This window comes from Gopherus evgoodei, chromosome 9 (assembly GCF_007399415.2).
Source record: "Gopherus evgoodei ecotype Sinaloan lineage chromosome 9, rGopEvg1_v1.p, whole genome shotgun sequence".
NCBI classification, from domain to species: domain Eukaryota; kingdom Metazoa; phylum Chordata; order Testudines; family Testudinidae; genus Gopherus; species Gopherus evgoodei.
In genome coordinates, this window is record NC_044330.1 from 94,075,375 (window position 1) to 94,098,256 (window position 22,882).

General features: G+C 43.5%; 1 protein-coding gene across 3 annotated transcripts in view; it reads right to left on the reverse strand.

Annotated features, from left to right (window-relative positions):
* STAG2 (stromal antigen 2) overlaps nucleotides 1–22,882 on the reverse strand; it is a 187,818-nt gene that overhangs the window by 68,169 nt on the left and 96,767 nt on the right. For all 3 annotated transcript variants that reach the window (XM_030576074.1, XM_030576076.1, XM_030576075.1), the window contains exons 7-14: nucleotides 18,884–19,088; nucleotides 17,660–17,811; nucleotides 15,914–15,987; nucleotides 15,685–15,808; nucleotides 4,758–4,856; nucleotides 4,574–4,653; nucleotides 3,439–3,546; nucleotides 1,812–1,923 (exon numbers count right to left, since the gene is read on the reverse strand). In XM_030576074.1, the coding sequence (XP_030431934.1) occupies nucleotides 1,812–1,923; nucleotides 3,439–3,546; nucleotides 4,574–4,653; nucleotides 4,758–4,856; nucleotides 15,685–15,808; nucleotides 15,914–15,987; nucleotides 17,660–17,811; nucleotides 18,884–19,088 (954 nt within the window). The remainder of the gene's footprint in view (nucleotides 1–1,811; nucleotides 1,924–3,438; nucleotides 3,547–4,573; nucleotides 4,654–4,757; nucleotides 4,857–15,684; nucleotides 15,809–15,913; nucleotides 15,988–17,659; nucleotides 17,812–18,883; nucleotides 19,089–22,882) is intronic.

The window sequence follows — 22,882 nt, forward strand, 5'->3', positions numbered from 1 at the left end:
AGCCAATGAAAAAGATAGTTTTTAACTTTGTGGCACATTAATCCAGAGATCTCAACACTGTTACAGCAAATACGAAATAGTGACTTTTAAAGTACAAACATTCTTACCAACTTCCTCTTTAGTTTATATTTTAACATTTTCAATTTGCTGAGTTACTAACAGTTATTTAGACAGAATTTGAAGCAGCAGAAAGCAAACTTTCTGAGTTGTCTGATTCCAAACCTTTTATGTGAGAAGACTGTACCTAATTTTCCCAACTAACAGGTCTGATGCTGCAAGACACTTAGCACTCTTATCTCCCATTCATACAGGAGACATTCAACACCTAGCAAGGCCCAAACTTCTTTGTCCTTGTGATGGGGCAGAGTGGCCTCGCACTGGTACAGCAGGGGTTAACTCTTCCTTTCTAGCAGAGGAAGCCACACCCCAGAAGCTCTGCTGGGCATGCTTCAACTGGAGAACAGATATAAAAACCTGCAGAACAGCTCAGTCTGGGCTGACCACTAGAAGAGAAGGATGCATGCTGCCTGCTCCTGAGGAGGGAGAGCCTGCGCATCAGGATCCACGAGTCAGTCAAGCTGAGGCACAACCTGGGACCCTGACGGGGGACGTCACAGGGAGAAACAGACCAGAGGACCCCAAGCCCCAGATGAACTAGTATTTACAGTGGAAAGTGACCCAGGGGAACTCTAGAGACAGTGTTAGAGCTGTGAGGAAGCTCGGCATGTTACAGGCAGATCCCTGCCAAGCAAGAGGCAAGGAGAGCTTGCCACTATCGGGGCGCTGGGTCGGGGCTCAGTGGAGAGGGAGGTCCCAAGTCCCCCCTAACCCTCACCTCAGAACCATGAAGGATCTTAAGTGGACTCTGGCCGCTAGGCCGCGCTACCCCACTCACAAGTGGGTTTATATGGACTCTGGCCACTAGGCAATGCTACCCCGGAAAGGGGTTTATATGGACTATGACCACTAGGTCGCACTACCACGCTAGAATCTTTTCAACCCATACCTGGATCCCCCTGACACTTGGATCCTGCCTTGCAGAGCCTGCTGCCCAAACAGAGGGGCAGGGCCATAGGGTGTTTCTGGGGCTGGCCATGTCCTTGTGCTATGTTAGGGTTGGATGCAGCCTCACCACTGGGCCCACCCCCCCACCGGCAGACAGCTGCACAGTGATCTCAGTGGCCTGTGCTCCCCAATGCCATGTTGTAGCCTCCACATTTATTTGTAGAATTTTATTTTATTTTTTGGTGCAGAATGCCCTCAGGAGTTTTTTTTTATATTTACCTCTCTCTCATATAGTTTTAAGTGACTGGCTGTCTATTCCATTAAATGGGTTCCTGTACTCTGCGGATCTTCAATGATATACTACACTATAAAGAATAAAGTTTAGTTTCCCAGAGTAATGATTTAAAACAGGAAACCAGTATGGATATGTAATACATAAGAGCAGGAAAGAATGGAACTCTCTCTTAGGGTACGTCTATACTACCCGCTGAATCGGCAGGCAGCGATTGAGCCAGCGGGGGTCGATTTATCACGTCTAGTCTAGACTCGATAAATCAAGCCCCAACAGCTCTCCTGTAGACTCCTGTACTCCACCGTGGCGAGAGGTGCAGGCAGAGTCGACAGGGGAGTGGCAGCAGTCGACTCGCTGCAGTGAAGACACTGCGATGAGTAGGTGTAAGTCAGTCAACTTCAGCTACATTATTCACATAGCTGAAGCGTCATAACTTAGATCAATTCTACGCCCCACCAGTGTAGACCAGGCCTTAGCCACAGTGATAAAACGGATAATGTGAAACTCAACTTACTTCACTTTCCAAAAAGAAAAATACCAAAGTCTTCACAAGGTTAGCATTTGGACCTTGTCTCCCCCTCCTTTTAAGCAGTCCATCATCTTCAGGCTCTCTGCGACTGAAAAGTCTAAGAAAATAAAATATTTTTAACATAACAAAATATTTTCTCCTTGAAGGAAATAAGAAATGCTATACTGAAATAGACTAACAGTATTAGTATCCTGTTTCCAACAGTAACCAATGCTGAATATTTCAAATGAAGATGTAAACTGCTCCTCTTGAGGTCCCTTCTAGTTCTATGATTCTATGATTTGAGCTCCAATAGGCAGCTTTGTAAGTTTCAGGAATTGATAGAGCTGCCTTTCCATTAGTGTCATTCAGGATTTAGGCCTTAAATCCCAGAAAAGCTTAAGCAAGTGATTAACTAAGCATTTAGGTTGTCCAACTTTAAACACTCATTTCAGTGGGACTAATCAAGTGTTTATAGCTGAGCAAGTGCATAAGTCAACAGAACTGAGGCTGAAATCTTAATGACACTGATACTCCACATAGATCATTGCAGGTCTGCATAACAAAATTATCCATTTTTATAATCTCTTATAAATGATCTAAATTTCTCAAAGAATGTAGGTGTCTTACAAAAGGACTTTGCACGATTCCAAATAATTTTTATTATTTGCAATATCATACTGCTTGAGATCCCCGATCATGGATCATAACCCCATTGCGCTAGGAGCTGTACAAAAACTGTACAAAAAGACAGTTCCTATCCCAAAGAGTTTACAATCTCAGTAACTATGTAATAGTTACCCAGAAAGTTTGATAAGTTAAAGGACTGAGAGCCCTTTTACATCCATCTTATGCAATCTGTCATCATCAGAAGATTAGCTGAAGCAACGGCCATTAGAAATACACACTAGAGAGAAAAAGCATTATCGCAAAAGTGTAAGCTTGGTAAGGACAAAAACTTGGGTATGGGCCAAATTCAAATCCCATAGACTTGTAGATTTACCAATTGGTGGACATAGATTTATCAGACTCTTCATGAACTCTTTTACTGAAAGATGATGAGAAAAATGCAAGTTTACAGGAGCAAGCAAAACCACAATGGCTGCCAGATGTACCAAGACAGCAGACAATCCAAAATAATCTGGATCAGTCATGTAAGAGAATGTAATACCAATACACATCCTAGTCCATTCCTTAAAACATCTCCACTTCTAAGTGTAATATATGCAACATTTTACATGGCATTCATGAGAACAGGGTGTATTCTTTCCATAATTTAGCTGGGATGGCCACATATTAAGCAAGAAAACTATGAGCTACTAATGCAAGTGTATGTTTTATGTACATGCTACATTACACAGAAAACATATTTTAAGAATTCTCTAAAACATTTCCCAAACAACAGCCAGCACCAGGACTAACGCTTCTATCTGAGCCTGGGTTGTGACTTTTTTTGTTTTTAAATGCAGATCTCACTACAAGTTAATCATGCCTTTGTATTTTAACACCTACTTCCTTACTCAGCTTTCCCTTTTCCTAGCTAGAAGGTAAATATCCATTATGTTAGTGCTTTTTTAAGATAGTCCATACAATAAAAAGGTAATCAATTAACATTAAGTATATTGCTCCTCACTTTTTATAAAGAAACTCCCCTGCAGCTACTGCTACTGGCCGGTGAGCCGAGTAAACCAGATGATAGACATTTTCACAGTCTTCTGCAGTCAGAACTTCTTCACTACTCCTAGGAAGAGAAAGGAAAAAAATACACAGACAAAAAATTTAATTCTATCATTAGACAGGAAAAAAGGGAAGAAAGAGTCAAAAGAAAGCCTTTTCTCTAAAATATCCTCAACCCTTTAAAAACAAACAAAAAACCCAACAAGTGAATAGTCCTTCTACATGGAGGATACAGCACTGCTAAAATATTAGTCTAATCTGTTGGGCAACCCTTTGCTTTGCCTACATGTGCCATGCTTTTAAAATCAACACAGTACTGAAACTATCACTTCACAAACAAAATCAAGTCAAGCCTGTCTCCAGTTACATACTCTATAGCAAGCTAGTTCTTCTGCTTCATGTCATCTTATCTTGTTATGGATAAGAAAGGTTAGCTACTAGGGTTAAGATTTTCAACTCATTCTAGGGGACTCCCATCTTCCAATAAAATTAATCAAGATTGTTTCTATATGGCCTATAGTAATGGTTAACCTCATCCTAAGATTTTAGTGTCATGTATACATTTCATCTATAGCATTTAGTTTAGAAAAATACCTTAATCTGATATTATACTAGTCCTAACCAGAGAATTTCTTTGAAATAAACTGTCTACTGGTTCTCAGAAAGGTTCTCAAGATATAAAAATGTTCTGTTTTTAAAATAGCATTCCACCAACTTACACTACATTTTCTAAAACATATCCAAGACACAGTATGTTGTGACTTAAGAGTCAGTTTCGTTCAATTATTGCCTCCTGTCAGACACATCCCATCTGCAGTATACCTTTTTAGTTCAGCTCTATTATGAAAAACTTCAAATTGAAATGAGTGTCATAATATTTCTAGCATTTAAATGTGTAAATTGGGTAAAGGTTGGGATGATATCCTCGCTGGAAATATCATTGCTGACTATTTCTAGAATACATCATTGTGCTAGTGTAAGATGGACAAACTTCTCTCAGACTCTGTACGGAGGCGTCTGACTTACACTTATACAAAGATATTTTTAAAGTTCTTGTACTTAACATTGATCAGAAAAAGATATATACTTACTGTAAAACAAGAGTAAGTAATTTTATTGCTTGGACTGCAACATCATATTCTTTGTCAAGAGTCATAGACACAATTCTATCCTAAGAACAAAAAGGAAACTATTTTCAAAGCAGCACAAAGTAAAACAGAACAATTTTTTAAAAGCTTAAAGTCGGTTTTCTTCAAAATATCAAACTATACGTACCTTGAATCGACTGGTGAAGAGTTCCAATTTGGAATTAAGCTCTTTATTATAGTAAAGTCCTTGCAAAGCAGTAAGACATTTGAGTCTTACCTCCCCTTGCTAAAATAAAATTAAGAACTGGATTAAAACCAAGTATGTATCTGAAGTGTATTTCATCTTCAAAGCATATATAATTTTCCACTCTAACATCTGAATTTGTCGTAATAAAATTAAGATCCTGTGGCTCGCATTTTGTTTTCCCACATCACTGGCATAATTATCAGCAGCTCTTCTCTTGAGGAACAAATAACCAAAGATTATCATCATGATATTGATGTCATAATTACTTTTTACACTTTCAGGGTGTAAAAAACATTTACAAACTTTGTAATTGTTATTCTTTGAGATGTGTTGCATATGTCTAGGGCCCTATCAAATTTACAGTCCGTTCTGGTCAATTTCATGGTTACTGGATTTTAAAAATCGTAAATTTAATGATTTCAGATACTTAAATCTGAAATTTCACGCTATTGAAATTGTGTCTTACTAATCTATTAGAGTTCTTTGAAGGGGTGAAACATGTGGACAAAGGGGATCCAGTGGACACAGTGTACTCAGATTTCCAGAAAGCCTTTGACAAGGTCCCTCACCAAAGGCTCTTACGTAAATAAAGTTGTCATGGGATAAGAGGGAAGGTTCTTTCAGAGATTGAGAACTGGTTAAAAGACAAGTATCAGAGGGGTAGCCGTGTTAGTCTGGATCAGTAAAAGCAGCAAAGAATCCTGTGGCACCTTATAGACTAAACAGAAGTTTTGGAGCTTTCATGGGTGAATACCCACTTCATCAGATGCATGTAGTGGAAATTTCTAGGGGCAGGTATATATATGCAAGCAAGAAGCAAGCTAGAGATAGTGAGGTTAGTTCAATCAGGGAGGATGAGGTCCTATTCTAGCAGTTGAGGTGTGAAAACCAAGGGAAAAGAAACTGGTTTTGTAGTTGGCAAGCCATTCAGTGTTTGTTTAATCCTGAGCTGATGGTGTCAAATTTGCAGATGAACTGAAGCTCAGCAGTTTCTCTTTGAAGTCTGGTCCTGAAGTTTTTTTGCTGCAGGATGACCACCTTAAGATCTGCTATTGTGTGTCCAGGGAGGCTGAAGTGTTCTCCTACAGGTTTTTGTATATTGCCATTCCTAATATCTGATGTGTGTCCGTTTATCCTTTTCTGTAGAGACTGTCCAGTTTGGTCGATGTACATAGCAGAGGGGCATTGCTGGCATATGATGGCGTATATTACATTGGTGGACGTGCAGTGAATGAACCAGTGATGGTGTGGCTGATCTGGTTAGGTCCTGTGATGGTGTCGTTGGTGTAGATATGTGGGCAGAGTTGGCATCGAGGTTTGTTGCATGCACTGGTTCCTGAGCTAGAGTTACTATGGTGTGGTGTGCAGTTACTGGTGACAAAATGCTTCAGGTTGGCAGGTTAACTGTGGGCGAGGACTGGTCTGCCACCCAAGGCCTGTGAAAGTGTGGGATCATTGTCCAGGATGGGTTGTAGATCCTTAATGATGCGTTGGAGGGGTTTTAGCAGGGGACTGTATGTGATGGCCAGTGGAGTCCTGTTGGTTTCTTTCTTGGGTTTGTCTTGCAGTAGGAGGCTTCTGGGTACACGTCTGGCTCTGTTGATCTGTTTCCTTATTTCCTCATGCGGGTATTGTAGTTTTGAGAATGCTTGGTGGAGATTCTGTAGGTGTTGCTCTCTGTCTGAGGAGTTAGAGCAGATGTGGTTGTACCTCAGTGCTTGGCTGTAGACAATGGATTGTGTGGTGTGCCCGAGATGGAAGCTGGAGGCATAGCGATCGGTAGGTTTTCGGTATAGGGTGGTGTTAATGTGACCATCGCTTATTTGCACCGTGGTGTCTAGGAAGTGGACCTCCCGTGTAGATTGGTCCAGGCTGAGGTTGATGGTGGGGTGGAAGCTGTTGAAATTGTGGTGGAATTTTTCAGAGTCTCCTTCCCATGGGTCCAGATGATGAAGATGTCATCAATGTACCGTAGGCAGAGAAGGAGCATGAGTGGACGAGAGCTAAGGAAGAGTTGTTCCAGGTCGGCCATAAAAATACTGGCATATTGTGGGGCCATGCCGGTGCCAATGATCTGGAGATATATATTGTCATCAAATTTGAAATAGTTGTGTGTAAGGATAAAGGCACAGAGCTCAGCAACCAGTTTTGCTGTGGCATCATCAGGGATACTGTTCCTGACAGCTTGTATTCCATCTGTGTGTGGGATGCTTATGTGTAGAGCCTCTACATCCATGGTGGAGCGCATAGACATCCAACTGCTAGAACAGGGCCCCAACCTCCCTGATTGAACTAACCTCGTTATCTCTAGCTTGCTTCTTGCTTGCATATATATACCTGCCCCTGGAAATTTCCACTACATGTATCAGACGAAGTGGGTATTCACCCACGAACGCTCATGCTCCAAAACGTCTGCTAGTCTCTAAGGTGCCACAGGTTAAAAGAAAGGGAACAAAGGGTAGGAATTAATGGTAAATTCTCAGAATGGAGAGAGGTAACTAGTGGTGTTTCCCAAGGGTCAGTCCTAGGATCAATCCTATTCAACTTATTCATAAATGATCTGGAGAAAGGGGTAAACAGTGAGGTGGCAAAGTTTGCAGACACTAGACTGCTCAAGATAGTTAAGACCCAAGCAGACTGCGAAGAACTTCAAAAAGATCTCACAAAACTAAGTGATTGGGCAACAAAACGGCAAATGAAATTTAATGTGGATAAATGTAAAGTAATTCACATTGGAAAAAATAACCCCAACTATACATACAATATGACAGGAACTCATTTAGCTACAACGAATCAGGAGAAAGATCTTGGAGTCATCGTGGACTGTTCTAAGATGTCCACGCAGTGTGCAGACGCGGTCAAAAAAGCAAACAGGATGTTAGGAATCATTAAAAAGGAGATAAAGAATAAGAAGGATAATATATTATTGCCCTTATATAAATTGATGGCATGCCCACATCCTGAATACTCCGTACAGATGTGGTCGCCTCATCTCAAAAAAGATATACTGGCACTAGAAAAGGTTCAGAGAAGGGCAACTAAAATGATTAGGGTTCTGGAGAGGGTCCCATATGAGGAGAGATTAAAGAGGCTAGGACTTTATAGCTTGGAAAAGAAGAGACTAAGGGAAGATATGATAGAGGTATATAAAATTATGAGTGATGTGGAAAAAGTGGATAAGGAAAAGTTATTTACTTATTCCCATAATACAAGAACTAGAGGGTCACCAAATGAAATTAATAGGCAGCAGGTTTAAAACAAATAAAAGGAAGTTCTTCACACAGCGCGCAGTCAACCTGTGGAACTCCTTACCTGAAGAGGTTGTGAAGGCGAGGAGTATAACAGCGTTTAAAAGAGAACTGGATAAATTCATGGAGGTTAAGTCCATTAATGGCTATTAGCCACTATGGGTAAGGAATGGTGTCCCTAAACTCTGTTTTGCAAGAGGGTGGAGATGGATGGTAGGAGAGAGATCACTTGATCATTACCTGTTAGGTTCACTCCCTCTGAGGCACCTGGCACTGGCCACGTCGGCAGACAGGATACTGGACCAGATGGACTTTTGGTCTGACCCAGTACGGCCGTTCTTATGGAAATGCGCCACGTAGACAGCAGATGAGGCCTGAGCTCTTGTCGAATGAGTTTTCACTATAGGAGGTGGGGGAACCCCTGCCAGGTTATAACAGATGTGTATGCACGAAGTGATCCAGCAGGAGATCTGCTGGGTGGACATTGGTCGCCCACTCATATGCTCGGCATAAGCAATGAAAAGCTGAGGGGATCTACTGAAGGGCCTGGTTCTGTCTAAGTAAAAAGCCAGCGCTCTACAGACATCTAGCATGTGAAGGCGTCTTTCCTCATTGGAGGAATGGGGCTTAGGACAGAGGACTGGGAGAAAGATGTCTTGATCCATGTGGAAAGCCGAGACTACCTTTGACAGAAAAGCTGGGTTTGGGCGGAGCTGGACCTTATCCCTATGAAAGACCGTATATGGGGGTTCGCCACCTTACATAATAAGCGGGACCACGAACACGTGGCCAAAGGCTCAAATGGAGGCCCTGTGAGGCAGGAGAGCACTAGGTTCAGGTCCCAGAGGAAGACTGGGGGTCAAGTGTAAGGAAATGCCCAATCCAGCCCTTTCAAGAACCGGGAGGTCATATGGTGTGAAAACACTGAGTGGCCCTGCACTGGGGGGTGGAAAGCCGAAATGGCCGCCAGGTGCACCCTGACCGAAGAGGGCGCCAGCCCTTGGGTCCTAAGGGACAGGAGATAATCGAGGATGAGCTGGATAGATGCGGAGGAGTGGGAAGAACCCCTCTCCCTTGCCCACATGGAGAACCAATACCATTTTGGCCAGGTAGGTTCGACGTGTGGACAGTTTCCTGCTCTCGAGCAGGACCTGTCTAATGTACTGAGAACGCTTCCTCTCCTCCTCATTCAACAACGGAGCAGCCATGCTGTTAAATGGAGTGCGGCCAGGTTGGGATGGAGGAGACGTCCCTCCTCCTGGGAGAGGAGATCCAGTCGGAGTAGCAGCCTGCACGGGGGAGGCTGCTAACAGCTACAGGAGGGACCCATACCAATGTTGACAGGCCCAATCTGGGGCTATGAGGATAATCCGAGCCCCGTCTGCCTTTACCTTCTGGAGGACCTTGCCTATCAGCGGAAAGGGCAGGAAGGCGTAGAACAGGTGACCCAACCATGGGATTAGGAACGCATCCGATATCGCCCTCTTCTGCCCTGGAGCAGAATCGTGGGCATAGGCAATTCTGGATGCTGGCGAATAGATCTACCTGGGGAGTGCTCCATTCTAGGAAGAGCTGCCTGGCCACCTCCCTGTGTAGAGACCACTAGTGTTGTTGGGAGAAGAACCTGCTTAGGTGATCTGCGAGCGCATTGTGCCTGCCAGGCAGGTGAAAAACCCTGAGAAGGATGTTGTGGGCTATACCCAACTCCCACAGGAGCTGGGATTCCTAGCACAAGGCACGGAACGTGTGCCCCCTTGCCTGCTGATATAATACATCGCAGTCATATTGTCCGTGAGGACCCTGACCCACTTTCCCCTCAGGTACTGGCTGAAGGCTATGCAGGCCAGGCACACCGCCCTGAGCTCCCTGACATTTATGTGCAGATGCAATTCCGAGAGCGACCATCTGCCCTGAGTTTTGAAGCTCTCTATGTGGGCTCCCCATCCCAAGTCCGAGGCGTACAACAACAGATCTAGTGCAGGAGGGGTTTCCCTGAAGGGCATTCCCTGAAGCACGTTGCTCGGGAGGGACCACCACTGCAGGTCGGCTACTACATTGGGTGGCAACGTGACGACCTTGTCCAGATTGTCCCAGGCCAGGGAATACTGGGAGGCCAGCCAAAGTTGGAGAAGCCTCATTCTGAGCCTGGCATATCATGCACAGAGGTGCATGCTGCCATATGGCCCAGGATTTGAAGGAACACCCGTGCCATCATCACCAGAAAGGCCGTGACCGAGGTGACAAGACCTTTGAGCATCTCAAACCTCTCCTGGGGGAGGGAGGCCGTGGGAGTCTAACAGTGCCCCTATGAAGTGTGTGCGCGCTGGACCAGGACTAAAGTGGACTTCTCTTTGTTCACCACAAGGCCTAGACTCGTGCAGATATATAGCAGGAATTCCATCTGCATCTGCACCTGGGACCGAGACTTGCCCTTGAGCAGCTAGTTGTCCAGGTAGGGGAAGATCTGAAGCCCATTCCTCCTGAGGTGGGCCGCCACCACTGCCATGCATTTGGTAAAAACCCTGGGGGCCGTGGAAAGGCCAAAGAGGAGGACCATAAACTGGTAATGGTCTGTCCTCACCAGAAAGCAGAGGAAGCGCCTGGGATCTTCGAAAATGTGAATATGGAAGTACGCATCCTGGAGATCCAGGGATGCGAACCAATCCCCTGGGTCCAGGGACAGAATAACAGAGATCAGGGACACCATATGGAATTTGCAGTGAACCAAAAACTGGTTGACATTCCTCAGGTCGAGGATGGGCCTGGGCCCACCTTTTGCCCTCGGGATCAGGATATACCGAGAGTAAAATCCTTTGCCCTGGAATTCCTGAGGGACCCTCTCCACCGCACCGAGATAGAAGGAGGGCATGCTCCAGTTCCTCAGAGACATCCCGGGACGGAGGATGATGTGGTGGGGTTTCATCGAACTGCCACCTGTACCCCGCAGGGACGGTACTGAGGACCCACTGGTCTGACGTTATATGGGATCAATGCACTCTGAAGGCTGATAAACGCTTGCCAAAAAACAACTTTATTAACTGAGGGGTTTCTCTGGCAACAGGCCAGGTGGCCCCCCATAAAGAGTCAAAAACACCTCTTCCCTTGCCTCTTGCCCGTCGAGGGGCTGGGGCATGGCGCCGAACGGGACTGGCACTGAGACCTGTGCCTCTGGTCCCTAGGCCTCCTAGGCGGAGGTTTGTATCTGCCCCTTATATGTGGGGAGCCGAGGGCTGTAGCCTGGGTTTGTCCTTGGCTGGCAGGGCATACAGGCTGAGGGTCTGCAGGGTGGTAAGGAAGTCTTTCATCCCGTCCAGACAGGTATCCATTTGGTCCACAAATAACGTTTGCCGTCGAACAGCAGGTCTTGCATTAGGGACTGGGATTCCACGGACGGCCTTGACAGCAAAAGCCACGACGCCCATCACCTGGAGATAGCCGAGGCTATCGAACGTGCTGTGTTCGAGGCTGCCTGGAGACCCACTTTCGCCGCTGCTGCCCCCTCATCGACTAGGGTTGCCTTAAACTCCTTCCTGTCCTTCTCTTGAAGGGAAAGCTCAAATTTAGGCAGACTCCCACAAGTTCAAGTCATACCTGCTCAGGAGTGCCTGATGGTTTGCCACCCTGAGCTGGAAGCTCGCAGAGGAATAAACCTTTTGCCCAAAAAGTGTCCAGCCTCTTCACATCCTTGTCACTGGGGGTGGGCGTGCGCTGGCCATGTCTTTCATGGTGGTTGACCCACTTCACCACTAGTGAGTTCGAGGCCAGGTGAGTGTACAGGTACTCATGCCCTCTGGTTGGCACAAAGTACTTCTGCTCTGCCTTCTTAGCAATGGGCGGCAGAGAGGCAGGGGTTTGCCATTGAGCGACTGAAATGTTGGCTACCCTTTGGTGAAGCGATAGGCCACACAGCCTGGTGCCAAGGAGGAGAGGACATTAAACAAACTGTCCAACGGTTCCTCCATCTCCTCTGCCTGGAGCTGGAGGCTGGAGAAGCTCCTGATGAGCTTTGAAATCCTCCTGAGAATGGACCGCTATGGAGTCGTATGGTGCCAACGAGACGACCGGTACCGCTCCTAGGGCATCGGGCGGTAGAGGTAGGTCGCACTCCGTGTCTGGTTGCGGTGCCAGGGGTTCAGCGCCCGAGTACTGCTCTCGGTGCCGAGGTGGAGACGCAGGGGGCACTTGGGATGCCTCAGCCACGGATCGGGGCCTCGGTGGTACAGGTGCCTGGGGCCACGATCCTTGCCATGGTGCACCTTGCCACTGCACCGGCTGAAGCCTGACCAGGGTTACGCGTTCCTGAGGGACGGTGCGGCCTGTGGAAGGACGACAGAGCCGAGGCTGAAGTGACGGAGGATTGCACGGTGCCATAGGAGTGGTTTGATCGGTACGTCTATGGCCACGTCCAGAGTAGGTATTAAAATTGATTTTAGATACGCAACTTCAGCTATGGGAATAACGTAGCTGAAGTCGAATTTCTAAAATCGAGGTATTCACCCGTCTGGACGGCGCGGCATCGATGTCCGCGGCTCTCCGTGTCGATTCCGGAACTCCGTTCGGGTTGACGGAGTTCCGGAATCGATGTAAGTGCGCTCGGGGATCGATACATTGCGTCCGGACTAGACGCGATATATCGATACCCGAGCAATCGATTTTAACCCGCCGATGCCGCGGGTTAGTCTGGACGTGGGCTATGATGCATCAGCCCCGGGATATAGACCTCAACGACGATGAGACATAAACGTCAGAGGTGCTGTCTCTGGACTCCTGTTGGTGACCTCGGCCCCGACGCGCCAGTGACCGTCGGGAAGCACTTCGAGCATGGCACACGCTATGGTGAGATCGACGGTGCCGATCATGTCGTGACCTACTATCACTACAGCTGGATAAGGAGCGTCAATGCTTTCTGTCTCGGCGCCTGTGGTCCCTGCGTGCCGAGGAAGACTCCAGTGACTCGCTCCCAGGCAACCCGGACAATGGAGTAGGAACCTAAAGTGGGCTATGGGAAGGCCCTGCAGATCGAGCAGGGACCTCAACCTCCGACCTGGCCGGTAAGCGCCCAGCAGCAGCTTCCCTCAGGACCGGGGCCCCAACTCGGGAGGCCCGCTCGATACTGGCATGACCAGGATGTCTTGTGCTGCCTGAGCTGCCTCTGGCATTGACGGAATCCTCATTGTCGGGGAGGCACGCGCTGACGGGGCCAGACTACTCCGCTCCACATATGTTGGAGGTCTGGGTCCCCAGGGGGATCGCAGGCTGCCCAACTCAGGTCCAGCCTCACCCATGACCTTATCTTGGTGCTGCTGGGTCTTGGTTTGCTTCTTGGCCGGGCAGCAGTGACGGCTTGTGGATAGCGCTTCGCGCCACACCGAGGATGCAGTGCCCGGTGCCAGGCTGTGTTGGTGCGGTGGTGCTGAGGCCAGAGCCGACTCCATAAGCAGGGCCTGGAGTCAGAACTCATGTTTGTGTTTAGTCCGCGGCTTGAAGTACTTACAGATTTTGCAGAGCTCACTTATGAGAGTCTCGCCCACACAGCGAAGACACTCAAGAGTGTGGATTGCTTCTGGGCATGGAATTGCAACAGGAGTCGCACGACTTGAAGTTTAGGGCTCAGGGCATGCCCCAAGCCAGGCTCCTAACTGGAGAAAACTAGTAACAGACGAAGACTGTACTACTAAGGAAGATACTGCAGCAAAGCTGGAGCAGAAGTTCCGATTACCTTCACTGATGGCAAGAAGGAACACAGTGGGGGGAGCGCACAGACCCCTGTATGGCGCGATATAGAGGCACCACTCCAAGGGTTGCAGCGGGGCTCCCCCACTATGGGTACTACTAAGGGAAAAACTTCCGATACTGGTGCACGTGGCAAGCACGCACACCTACTGTGGAATACACCTGAGCAAACACTTGAAGAACAACCAATAAGCACCAAAAACTAGCTACTTAATTACTAACCACACTCACTAACTACCTACAATATACAGAGTAAAGTCCATGGAAACCTTGTGAATGCAAAAACAGCAGTTCCAATGACTATCTCGGATGGCAAGAAGCGGGAGCAAGAAGTTGTGTGCTTTACTGGCACTAAAGGCACACAGCAGTACAAGGTGTTTGAGCCACCCCGCCGGGTACTGATTAGGGAAAATTTTTCGGAGACTGTGCACAGGGCACATGCACATCAAAAGTGGAATGCACATGTGCAATCACTTGAAGAATTTTAGTGCTTAAGACATTAATTTTAGTGTAGTATTCCAGACAGTGCTTTTGCACCTCAATCCAAACTAGCAATTTAAAAATAAGTAACAAGTTTTTGGCAGAAAGCCAAAAACAGCTACTCAGACAAACCCTCCTGAAATTTAAATTTTACTCTGATGCAGAAAGCAGATTAAGACTTTTGCAACGAGCAAAACTGTTCAATTACCACACCCAAATAAACTGCATCAGCCAGAGAAACTGAAACAGTTGGCATAATCCAGTGTCATAATTAATGTGAAAAATAATACAAATAAGGAAGCTGAAAATTACAGAAAGGAAGTCAGTGTTGAAGATACTGACTAAACAGGCATTTAAAAAGATTAAGTATTCTCTTATGGTTGATATTTCCTTTAATATGTTTGATATCTAAACTCCTATCTTAAATATGTATGATCTGCTTTTTTAAAAGCGTATGTGATGAGAACAACTCCAATAAACTCTCTATTGTTTATCCGATCAAACATCAAAAAAATAGATTCGTAAGAAATGTATTTGTACAACTTTAATCCATGTTGTGAAATAAAGTAATAGAGTCAGAGGTATTATGAACTCAATTAGTTCTTATATGACAGGAAAGTTTTTTCTTTTAAAAACAACAAGATGAATTATCTAAAAAACTAAACTGCACTGACGTAGTATTTATACTATAAATCAAAACCCAAGAAAATATTGAAACTAACACTCATATCAACATTCCCTATTTTACAATAGGACTATGAGTATATAAAATCCATATACCATGATCAAAATTTTAAAACTTGGGTACCCAAGTTAGGCACCTACACCCACACCTGAGGTACTACGTACCTACCATTCCCAGACTTCAACAGGAATTGAGGCTGTTCATCACCTCTGAAAAATTACGCCACTTGAATCCATATTTAGTCACACAAATTGAGACCTACAGTTTCCAAAGTGATGAGCAATTTTAGGTTATCCATCTTGAGATGCCTTAAAGTGACCTGACTTTTATAAAGTGTGAGGAACCGACACTCTGAAAAATAAGCCCCTTTTAGAGATATCAAGTTAGACACTTAGCTTTTAGCATCCACAATCACTGCTCACTTTTGAAAATGTAGGTGAATGTGCTTAACTTCATGGAAATTGTGAAAATGTTGGCTGATACACAATTGGATGAGTTGAATATATATTGCACTACCACACTAGTAGACCTCAATAGTTTAGCCACTAGTTTCAGTATAAATAGGATCACGGACTGAATATATTAATTTTTTTAATTGGTTTTGGTTTTCTATCTGCTCAAATGCTAATTCAAGGTCTACCAATTCAAAAATAGGGAAGCTGATTTTTCCCCAGAAAATAACTTGTGGGAACAAACAGCACTGTTCAAACATACAGCTTACCTTATCATGCATAGTCCAACCTACATATTTTAAATAGCTGTCATTAAGAAAGGCATCACTATACATTTTCATCCATATGCCGATTTCTTCAATACAGATAGCTCTTATTTCAGCTATTGCATCTCTGCAAGGGGGAAACAAAAAGGTAATGGTGAAAGGTAAAGTATTTACACCAAACCCCAAAAAAGTTTACAAAAGCTACAAATTACAGAACAGGTTAAAAACTTACCGGTATCTATGCACAAAAACACCTTTAAATATTGCATTCATCATATTTTCTATTTCATCCTGATTTTCTTGAAGCTAAAAACAAAAAAAGAGTATATAATTACTGAATGATTGTAAAAATGTGAGTACTATAATTGATTTTGGTACTAGACGGAGTGCACCACATGTATATTTTTATAGTTTATTTTATGTGAGTCTTACACAGATTCTACTAAAAAGAAAATTGATTCAAAATTGTTTTGACAGTTCAGTCTACTCTGCAGTGAATATTTGTAAGTGCCAGTTTTCAGCATCATGCCCTAGTATTTAAGACACTTTAAATATTACAGCATGTCAATAACTATAATGTTGACAACTAGAAAAAAGACCAAATGTTTTCCTCTCCTATTACAAAGACATTCTAACCTTTAGTAAATTACTTTTGTCTAATAATTTTGTTTGGAGTAATTTTAATTAAATGTATTGTGTTCCACATCTGGCATTCACTGGTTTAATCCTCTCTTTTTGCCTCATTGGAGGGAAAAAAGGGGAAATTGAATGAGGGACTTGTGAAGAAATTAATTTCAAGGAAGAGTGAGAAATTAGAAATGATGGATGCAAAACAATCCAGCTTCCACATAGAGAGAGAAAGCGGAAGAAAGCATTGACAAAACAGAGAGAGACAAATGAAGAACCCAGTTAGTTGTGGAGCTTGGAGGAACAGAAGACAAGAAATGTGCAGAGCTATAAAGGCAAGGACCAGGAGCTTAAATTTAATGCAGAAGCTACAAACATACAATCAGAAGGCAAATAGATGAATTAACCAAAGCTATAAAGGGCTGACAGAGAAAGTCTAATGACCAAACCTACATGGGGCAAAATAAAATAGGGCAGTCTCAATTCTTACACCCTTCCCCTTTTGGAACCTGTGTGCTGCCTATTCAAGACCTAATCTTGTAAACACGAGTAGTCCCACTGAATTAAACAGGACTATACATGTGTAATCTTCAAAGGGTCAGGGCCATAAATAAAACCTCTTTGGACGACAAACATGAGACCATCTTACTAGTAATATCTAATAGTATATTTCCATTGTTCAATCTAAAATAATTAAAATTAAAAAATAATTGCATAAAGGATGAAAAGAAAACTAAAAATTCTGGTTTAATCACCTAGAATATTTTTAACATATGTGGGAGAAGATATTTTTAAAAGACAAAAAAAATACATTAAAAACAAAACATATTTGCCATTTTTAATGTTTAAAATGAATTAGGGCTCATGAAAGGTGCTAGAGCAGTAAATTAGCAGAATTTCCTATGTTCAGAAAGGAAATGACAGAGACAACTTAAGTTAACAGCTTTACCTCAACTTTGACTTCAGAGAGGACAACTTCTATGGACAAGAAAATAGTTCAAAAGACTTTCTGCTGAAATTGTTTTTTGTGACAAGGGCTTCTGATTATTACATTGAAATAACCTACTTTAACCTCGAACAAGAAGAGTAGTCAGAGGATGGTGAGTTTTCTTCATTACCTAGCTGAGCTCAATTTGAACCAAGAGATCCTTCTAGTTTTTATAACACAACCATGTTTAAGTGTTTAGTAAAATAATATTTGACCGTTATGTCAAATTTAAAGATGAAACAAAATGGCAAAAAAATTTCCTTTGCAAAAATAATTCACACAAGATTGTTGTCATTTCATCAACATTTTCTCTCCTTCATCCCATCACACACAGCAACTAGAAATATTAACAATTGCTCTAACCTCCTTCCTCTTCTGTAGCAAAAGTTCCAGCCTATCATTAGCTCGTTTTCCAATTATTTTATTTCGCTCTGCTTCGTACTGCCGTTGTGTATTGTCCATGTTAATGCTAAGATTTAATGCCACATTCACTAAAGCAGTCATCAGCTTCATAGCTACAAAAAAGTAAAAAGTGAGAATTGATTTTAAAAGTTATCTTTGTAACAAAGATGAAAACAAATGAGATAATATTCAAGTAAAATACTCTAGTACCACTTGTAAATACAATTGCTACATATATTAAAGTGTTGTGAATATCTTCAATACATCTGTTTTAAACTTTAAGATATCCATAACAATTGCAGACTTATTTAAATAAGAGCATAATTTTGCTGATAACTACTAATGTAGAAGAATAAAGAATTATTCCAACTGTATTTATTCATTCAAATTGGTTAGCAATACAAGGAATGCATAAAAAGGGCAGATAGGATAAACTTGTGGGGAAAATGCCCTAACATTTTTACTCAATAATTAGCAATTTTATTTTTTATTTTATTCTATTTACTTTTTCATACTATGACCATCGTTGTGATCTCTGAACTGCAACATACACATTTATGTAACAGAGCCTTCATTTAGCATTTAATTTAGCTGATCATATATGAATGTTAAAATGTGTTGCAAAGGAAACATTAAATTAAGAGGACTCCACCATTAAAGTAAGTAATACAGTCCACTGTTCAATCACAACCTCCAAAAAACTAGTCAGAATTTCTCTCTCTTCAAAAGGAGGTCACAGAAAGTTAGGACTATGATTTTCTCATAGAGGTCACAGAAATCATGAATATGAATAAAATCTGTGCAATCTTGGAAATGGCTGTAAAAACACATTTGATTAGGCCTCAGACTGAGTGGTGTTGTGACCCCATGCACTAGGTCACACCACCACTCAGGTTTGGACCATAGTTTGAGTCCGAACGATGGATGGGCCAAAACTCAGTGGTGCTCCAACCCCATGCACCAGGTCACAACACCCACAATTATAAAAACTACAACTAAAAAACTGATGCAGAATACAAAACTGAATAATTAAATGAAAATGAAATGACTAAACCCAATGCAACAAAATATGAAAGAGCCAAATATTGAATATTCAGAAAGTTTTACAAAAAAAGTCTTCTCTGATAACGCTGAAAATTGAAAAGAAAATGTATACAGAAGCTGAATAAATAAAAAGATGCTGACCTGCCAGTGTGCTAGTGTGTCGAAATGCTCTGACTTGTGAGTCCGATAGTCCTGTAAGCAGTGAAATGACTGTATCCATCATATATTCATCATATATGATACTATATTGACACTGTCGGACCAATACTCCAATGAACTCACAAAAACTGGATTTGAACTTCTTCCATTGAGGACCAGCCATGGTAAGTGGATAATCTCCACTATCCTACAAACATAAAAAGATATTCAAACATTAGCCAGCATAGAACTATAAAAAATTACATACTGTTAGAATATAACAGTACAGAATACAGATAAGTTGAAGGATAAAAAAGGTTCGTTCAACCAGACAGAGCCCAGTTCTCTGCTGGTGTAAATGGGCACAGCTCACTATCTGGCCCAAAAATTTATATTTACTTGTCAATTCAATTTTGCTATGCACAAAGCGAGCATTCACCTAGTGGAATTCATTGACATTCCTTGCATAAAAATATACTGAGCTAATGTTCCACTGACCATTTTTTTCGTAACACACTAACAAATAAAGTAACGCCCATGACAACAACAAAAATATTTAGTATAACTAGAGCTAAATTAACAGAAAGGCCATGTAATCACAGTTATACACCAAGCTCATGAGCCAAGGAACTATTAGAACATTACAGAACCAGAAACTGTAAAAAGCTAAACTATTACTCCACAAAAATTAGTATCTACTTCCTTTCTGCCTCTACAAAAAGGAAAAAAAAAAACAACTAAAAGTGAAGGGAGGAGGGAGAGACCAGTGTGCACACTGAAAGATAAAACAAGTAAAACTGGTAAGTGATTTACATTTTCCTTTATTAATTGCTTCTGCAGACCCCCATTTCAAGAGACTAACTAGCAGCAGTATATTTCCAAAGGAAAGTTAAAGTTTACCTAATTAAAAAGTGATTAAACCTCTGTCCTGAAACATCTTCCAGACCTAACTCCAAGCAACAGAGAGTAATGCTTTGTGACTGTATAACTCCAAGTGTCAGTTTGATAGATTTTATGAAGAGACACTCCTTAAACAGTAGTTAATGATTATCTAAGACAGGGGCCCCCAGCGCGATGCCCACGGGGGCCATGGGGCCCACCGGGGCATCTGTGTGCACTTGTGTACTGGCTGGCAGAAAATCATCTGCCAAAATGCCACTGAAAAGCAGCAGCATCAAAAGGTGTCGTCACCAAAATGCAGCTGATTTTTGGCAGGATTTTGGCAGTAATGCCTCTTGACGTTGCAACTTCTTGGTGGCATTTCAACAGATGCTTGTCTGTCGGCCATGGTCCAGAGCCCGTCACCCGGAAAAGGTTGGGGACCACTGATCTAAGATATATTCCCAATCTTTATGGTAATGTAACTCTAAACTGGTCACAGACTTGAACACAATGTATAATCCAATTAGAAAAGCTTACTCACCCTGTGAAGTAACTGAGGTTCTTAGAGATGTGTGTCCCTGTGGGTGCTCAACAGTAGGTGCAGTAGTGTCCCTGTGCCTGGGATTGGAGATCTTTGGTAGCAGTGCCCGTTGGGCCGCACATGCAATACTCCCCTATCCTGCACCATAAGCAATATCTATACAGTTATGTGTGGTCCAACTGCTCTCAGATCCTTCTCTAGTGCAGATCAATGTATGAACTCTGAAGCAGAAGGGTGGGTAGTGGAGCACCCATAATGACACACGTCTCCAAGAACCTCAGTTACCGTATAGGGTGAGTAGCCTTCTCTTCTTCGAGTAGTGTTCCTGGGGTGCTCCACTGTAGGTCACTGTAGAGCAGTGCCCCTAGTTGGAAGGCTGGGGCGTCGGAGTGATCGCTACTGAGGAGGATAGGACTGTATGGCGATATAGAGGAATAAATGTGGTGACTGAATGATTTTGTTGTGTCAAGGTACAAGGCTAGTGCCCATCTGACATCTAAGGTATGAAGTGAGGCTTTTGCTAGTTGCCACATGGCTTGGGAAAGAAAGAAGGAAGGTCTGAGAAAAAGTCCATCATTTTCCTTATTGCTTCAAATGCGTTGATTTTGCACGGAGCATTGAGGAGGCAGTTGGCTAGGTATGGGAATAGTGCAATCCCTTGTTTGCACAGGTGTGCCACCACCACCACTGTGAGGACCTTGGAAAATACTCTGGGTGCTACAGAGAGGCAAAAGTAGTATCTATTATTGATAATGGTCAGACTACAAATCTTGAGGAATTGCCTGTGGGAGTGTGTATGGTGATATGGAAGTAATATGCCTTGGAAGCTGAGGGCTGAGAACCAACTCCCTTATTCCAGTGCTGGGATTACTGTTGACAGTGTGACCATCCTGAAGCATTGTCGTCTGATCAACTTTTTGAGGTTCCTTGAGTCCAGGATAGGTCTACACCCAGAAGATTTCTTCTGAATCAGAAAATAGTGAGAATAAAGTCTTTCCCCTCTCTGTTGGAATAAGACCAGTTCTACGGCTTCCAGTCACAGTGGTTTATTTCTTCTCATAGAAAGTGTTCATAAGAAGGGTCCTTGAAGAGGGACACGGAATTTCCAAGGCCCACTCACTGGAGATGATTTGTTGCTCTGATGGGTAGTAGAGGTCACGCGGTCACCAAACTAATGGATTACTGGAGATGGTTGCAGTAACTGGAGCGGGAGAGGCATCTTAGGGCCTCAACCAAATGTTCAAAATTGTTGTTGGACGGGTGGGGCATAGTCACTTGTGCCAATGTCTGCCTGCACTTGGGAGGCGGTCTCTGTCGCCTATGTTGTGTATCATAATGCTGTTGAGGGGTGAAATGTGGAGGTCAAGATCTTGGGCCAGGTTGATATCTACTCTGTCTTCTCTTCAGTGCTGGTGTATATATGCCAAGGGAGAGCAGTGTCGCTCTCCATCGGTGCCGACAGATTTTTTTTCTCTGTCTGTCTCAGTCCTGGTTCTGAGTAATGATGTGCCTATTTGTGGTTCTGCTATTTTAGGGTCTTTGAACGCCTCAACAATCCCAGTACTAGAAGTGTCCGGATGGTCACAAGAGCCAGGTCTCGCCCTAAAGATGTTGAGAGTCTGACCTCAAAAAGGGACACCTTTTCCTAGGTGGCTCCTTGGTGGATGAGCTGAGGACCCATTTCTTCTTGTCTTGGCAGAACAGTGAAGATTTTCTTTTGTGATGAGCAGTGAGTGGGGCCTGGCCAATGACCAGGCTGATGGTGACCACCACAGAGGAGAGGTATCGGGACCCGGGGCTGAGGTTGGTTGCAGTGAGCTCTCCATTAGTAAAAGTTTTAGGCTCAATTCACAGTCCTTTCAGGACTGAGCCTTCAATTTGAGGCACTGGGTGCACTACTGTGATATGTTCCCCTCACCAAGGGTACGTACCGTGATCGGACATTGCTCACTGGGATGGTCTCATGACAGGAGAGGCACCACAATGGGAGAGGCACCCTGGAAATCTGGCTAAAGCCCCGGTAGGGATGGGCATAGAAAGGGAAACCTATGTTAATCTAAAAATAATGGGGAGGAAGGAGCCAAAAGGAAAAAAAAAAAATTAAGAGCGGGTAAAGAAAAGAAAAAAAATTAAAGGAAATAGCTACTAAATAAGAAATAGTAATGAAAGCATAAGTATTACTAAGGGCAGTAAAGACGTATGCAGTCTCTGCTAAGGATTCCGTCGCAGGTCAAGGCCATTGAGAAGGAACTGAAGGGCGGGTGGACCACCCAGAGCTATATAGATTCCACTCATGGTGCAATACGGGAAGGAGCACATGTGCTCAATGGGTATGGCTACCGAAGATCTCCAATCCCAGGTGCAGAGATGCTATCATACCTACAGTGGAGCACCTATAGGGGCACTACTCAAAGGACAACATCTAAAATTAAAAAAGAAAACTTGACATTTTGGTCTTACTGCCATAAGGTATAACTCAAAATATTTTGATTGTTTATTTCCAAATTGTGACAAACATGTCTTTTTATACATTTAGTTTGTGCAATCTCATCTCGCCTGGCAGATCCTGAGACATATGA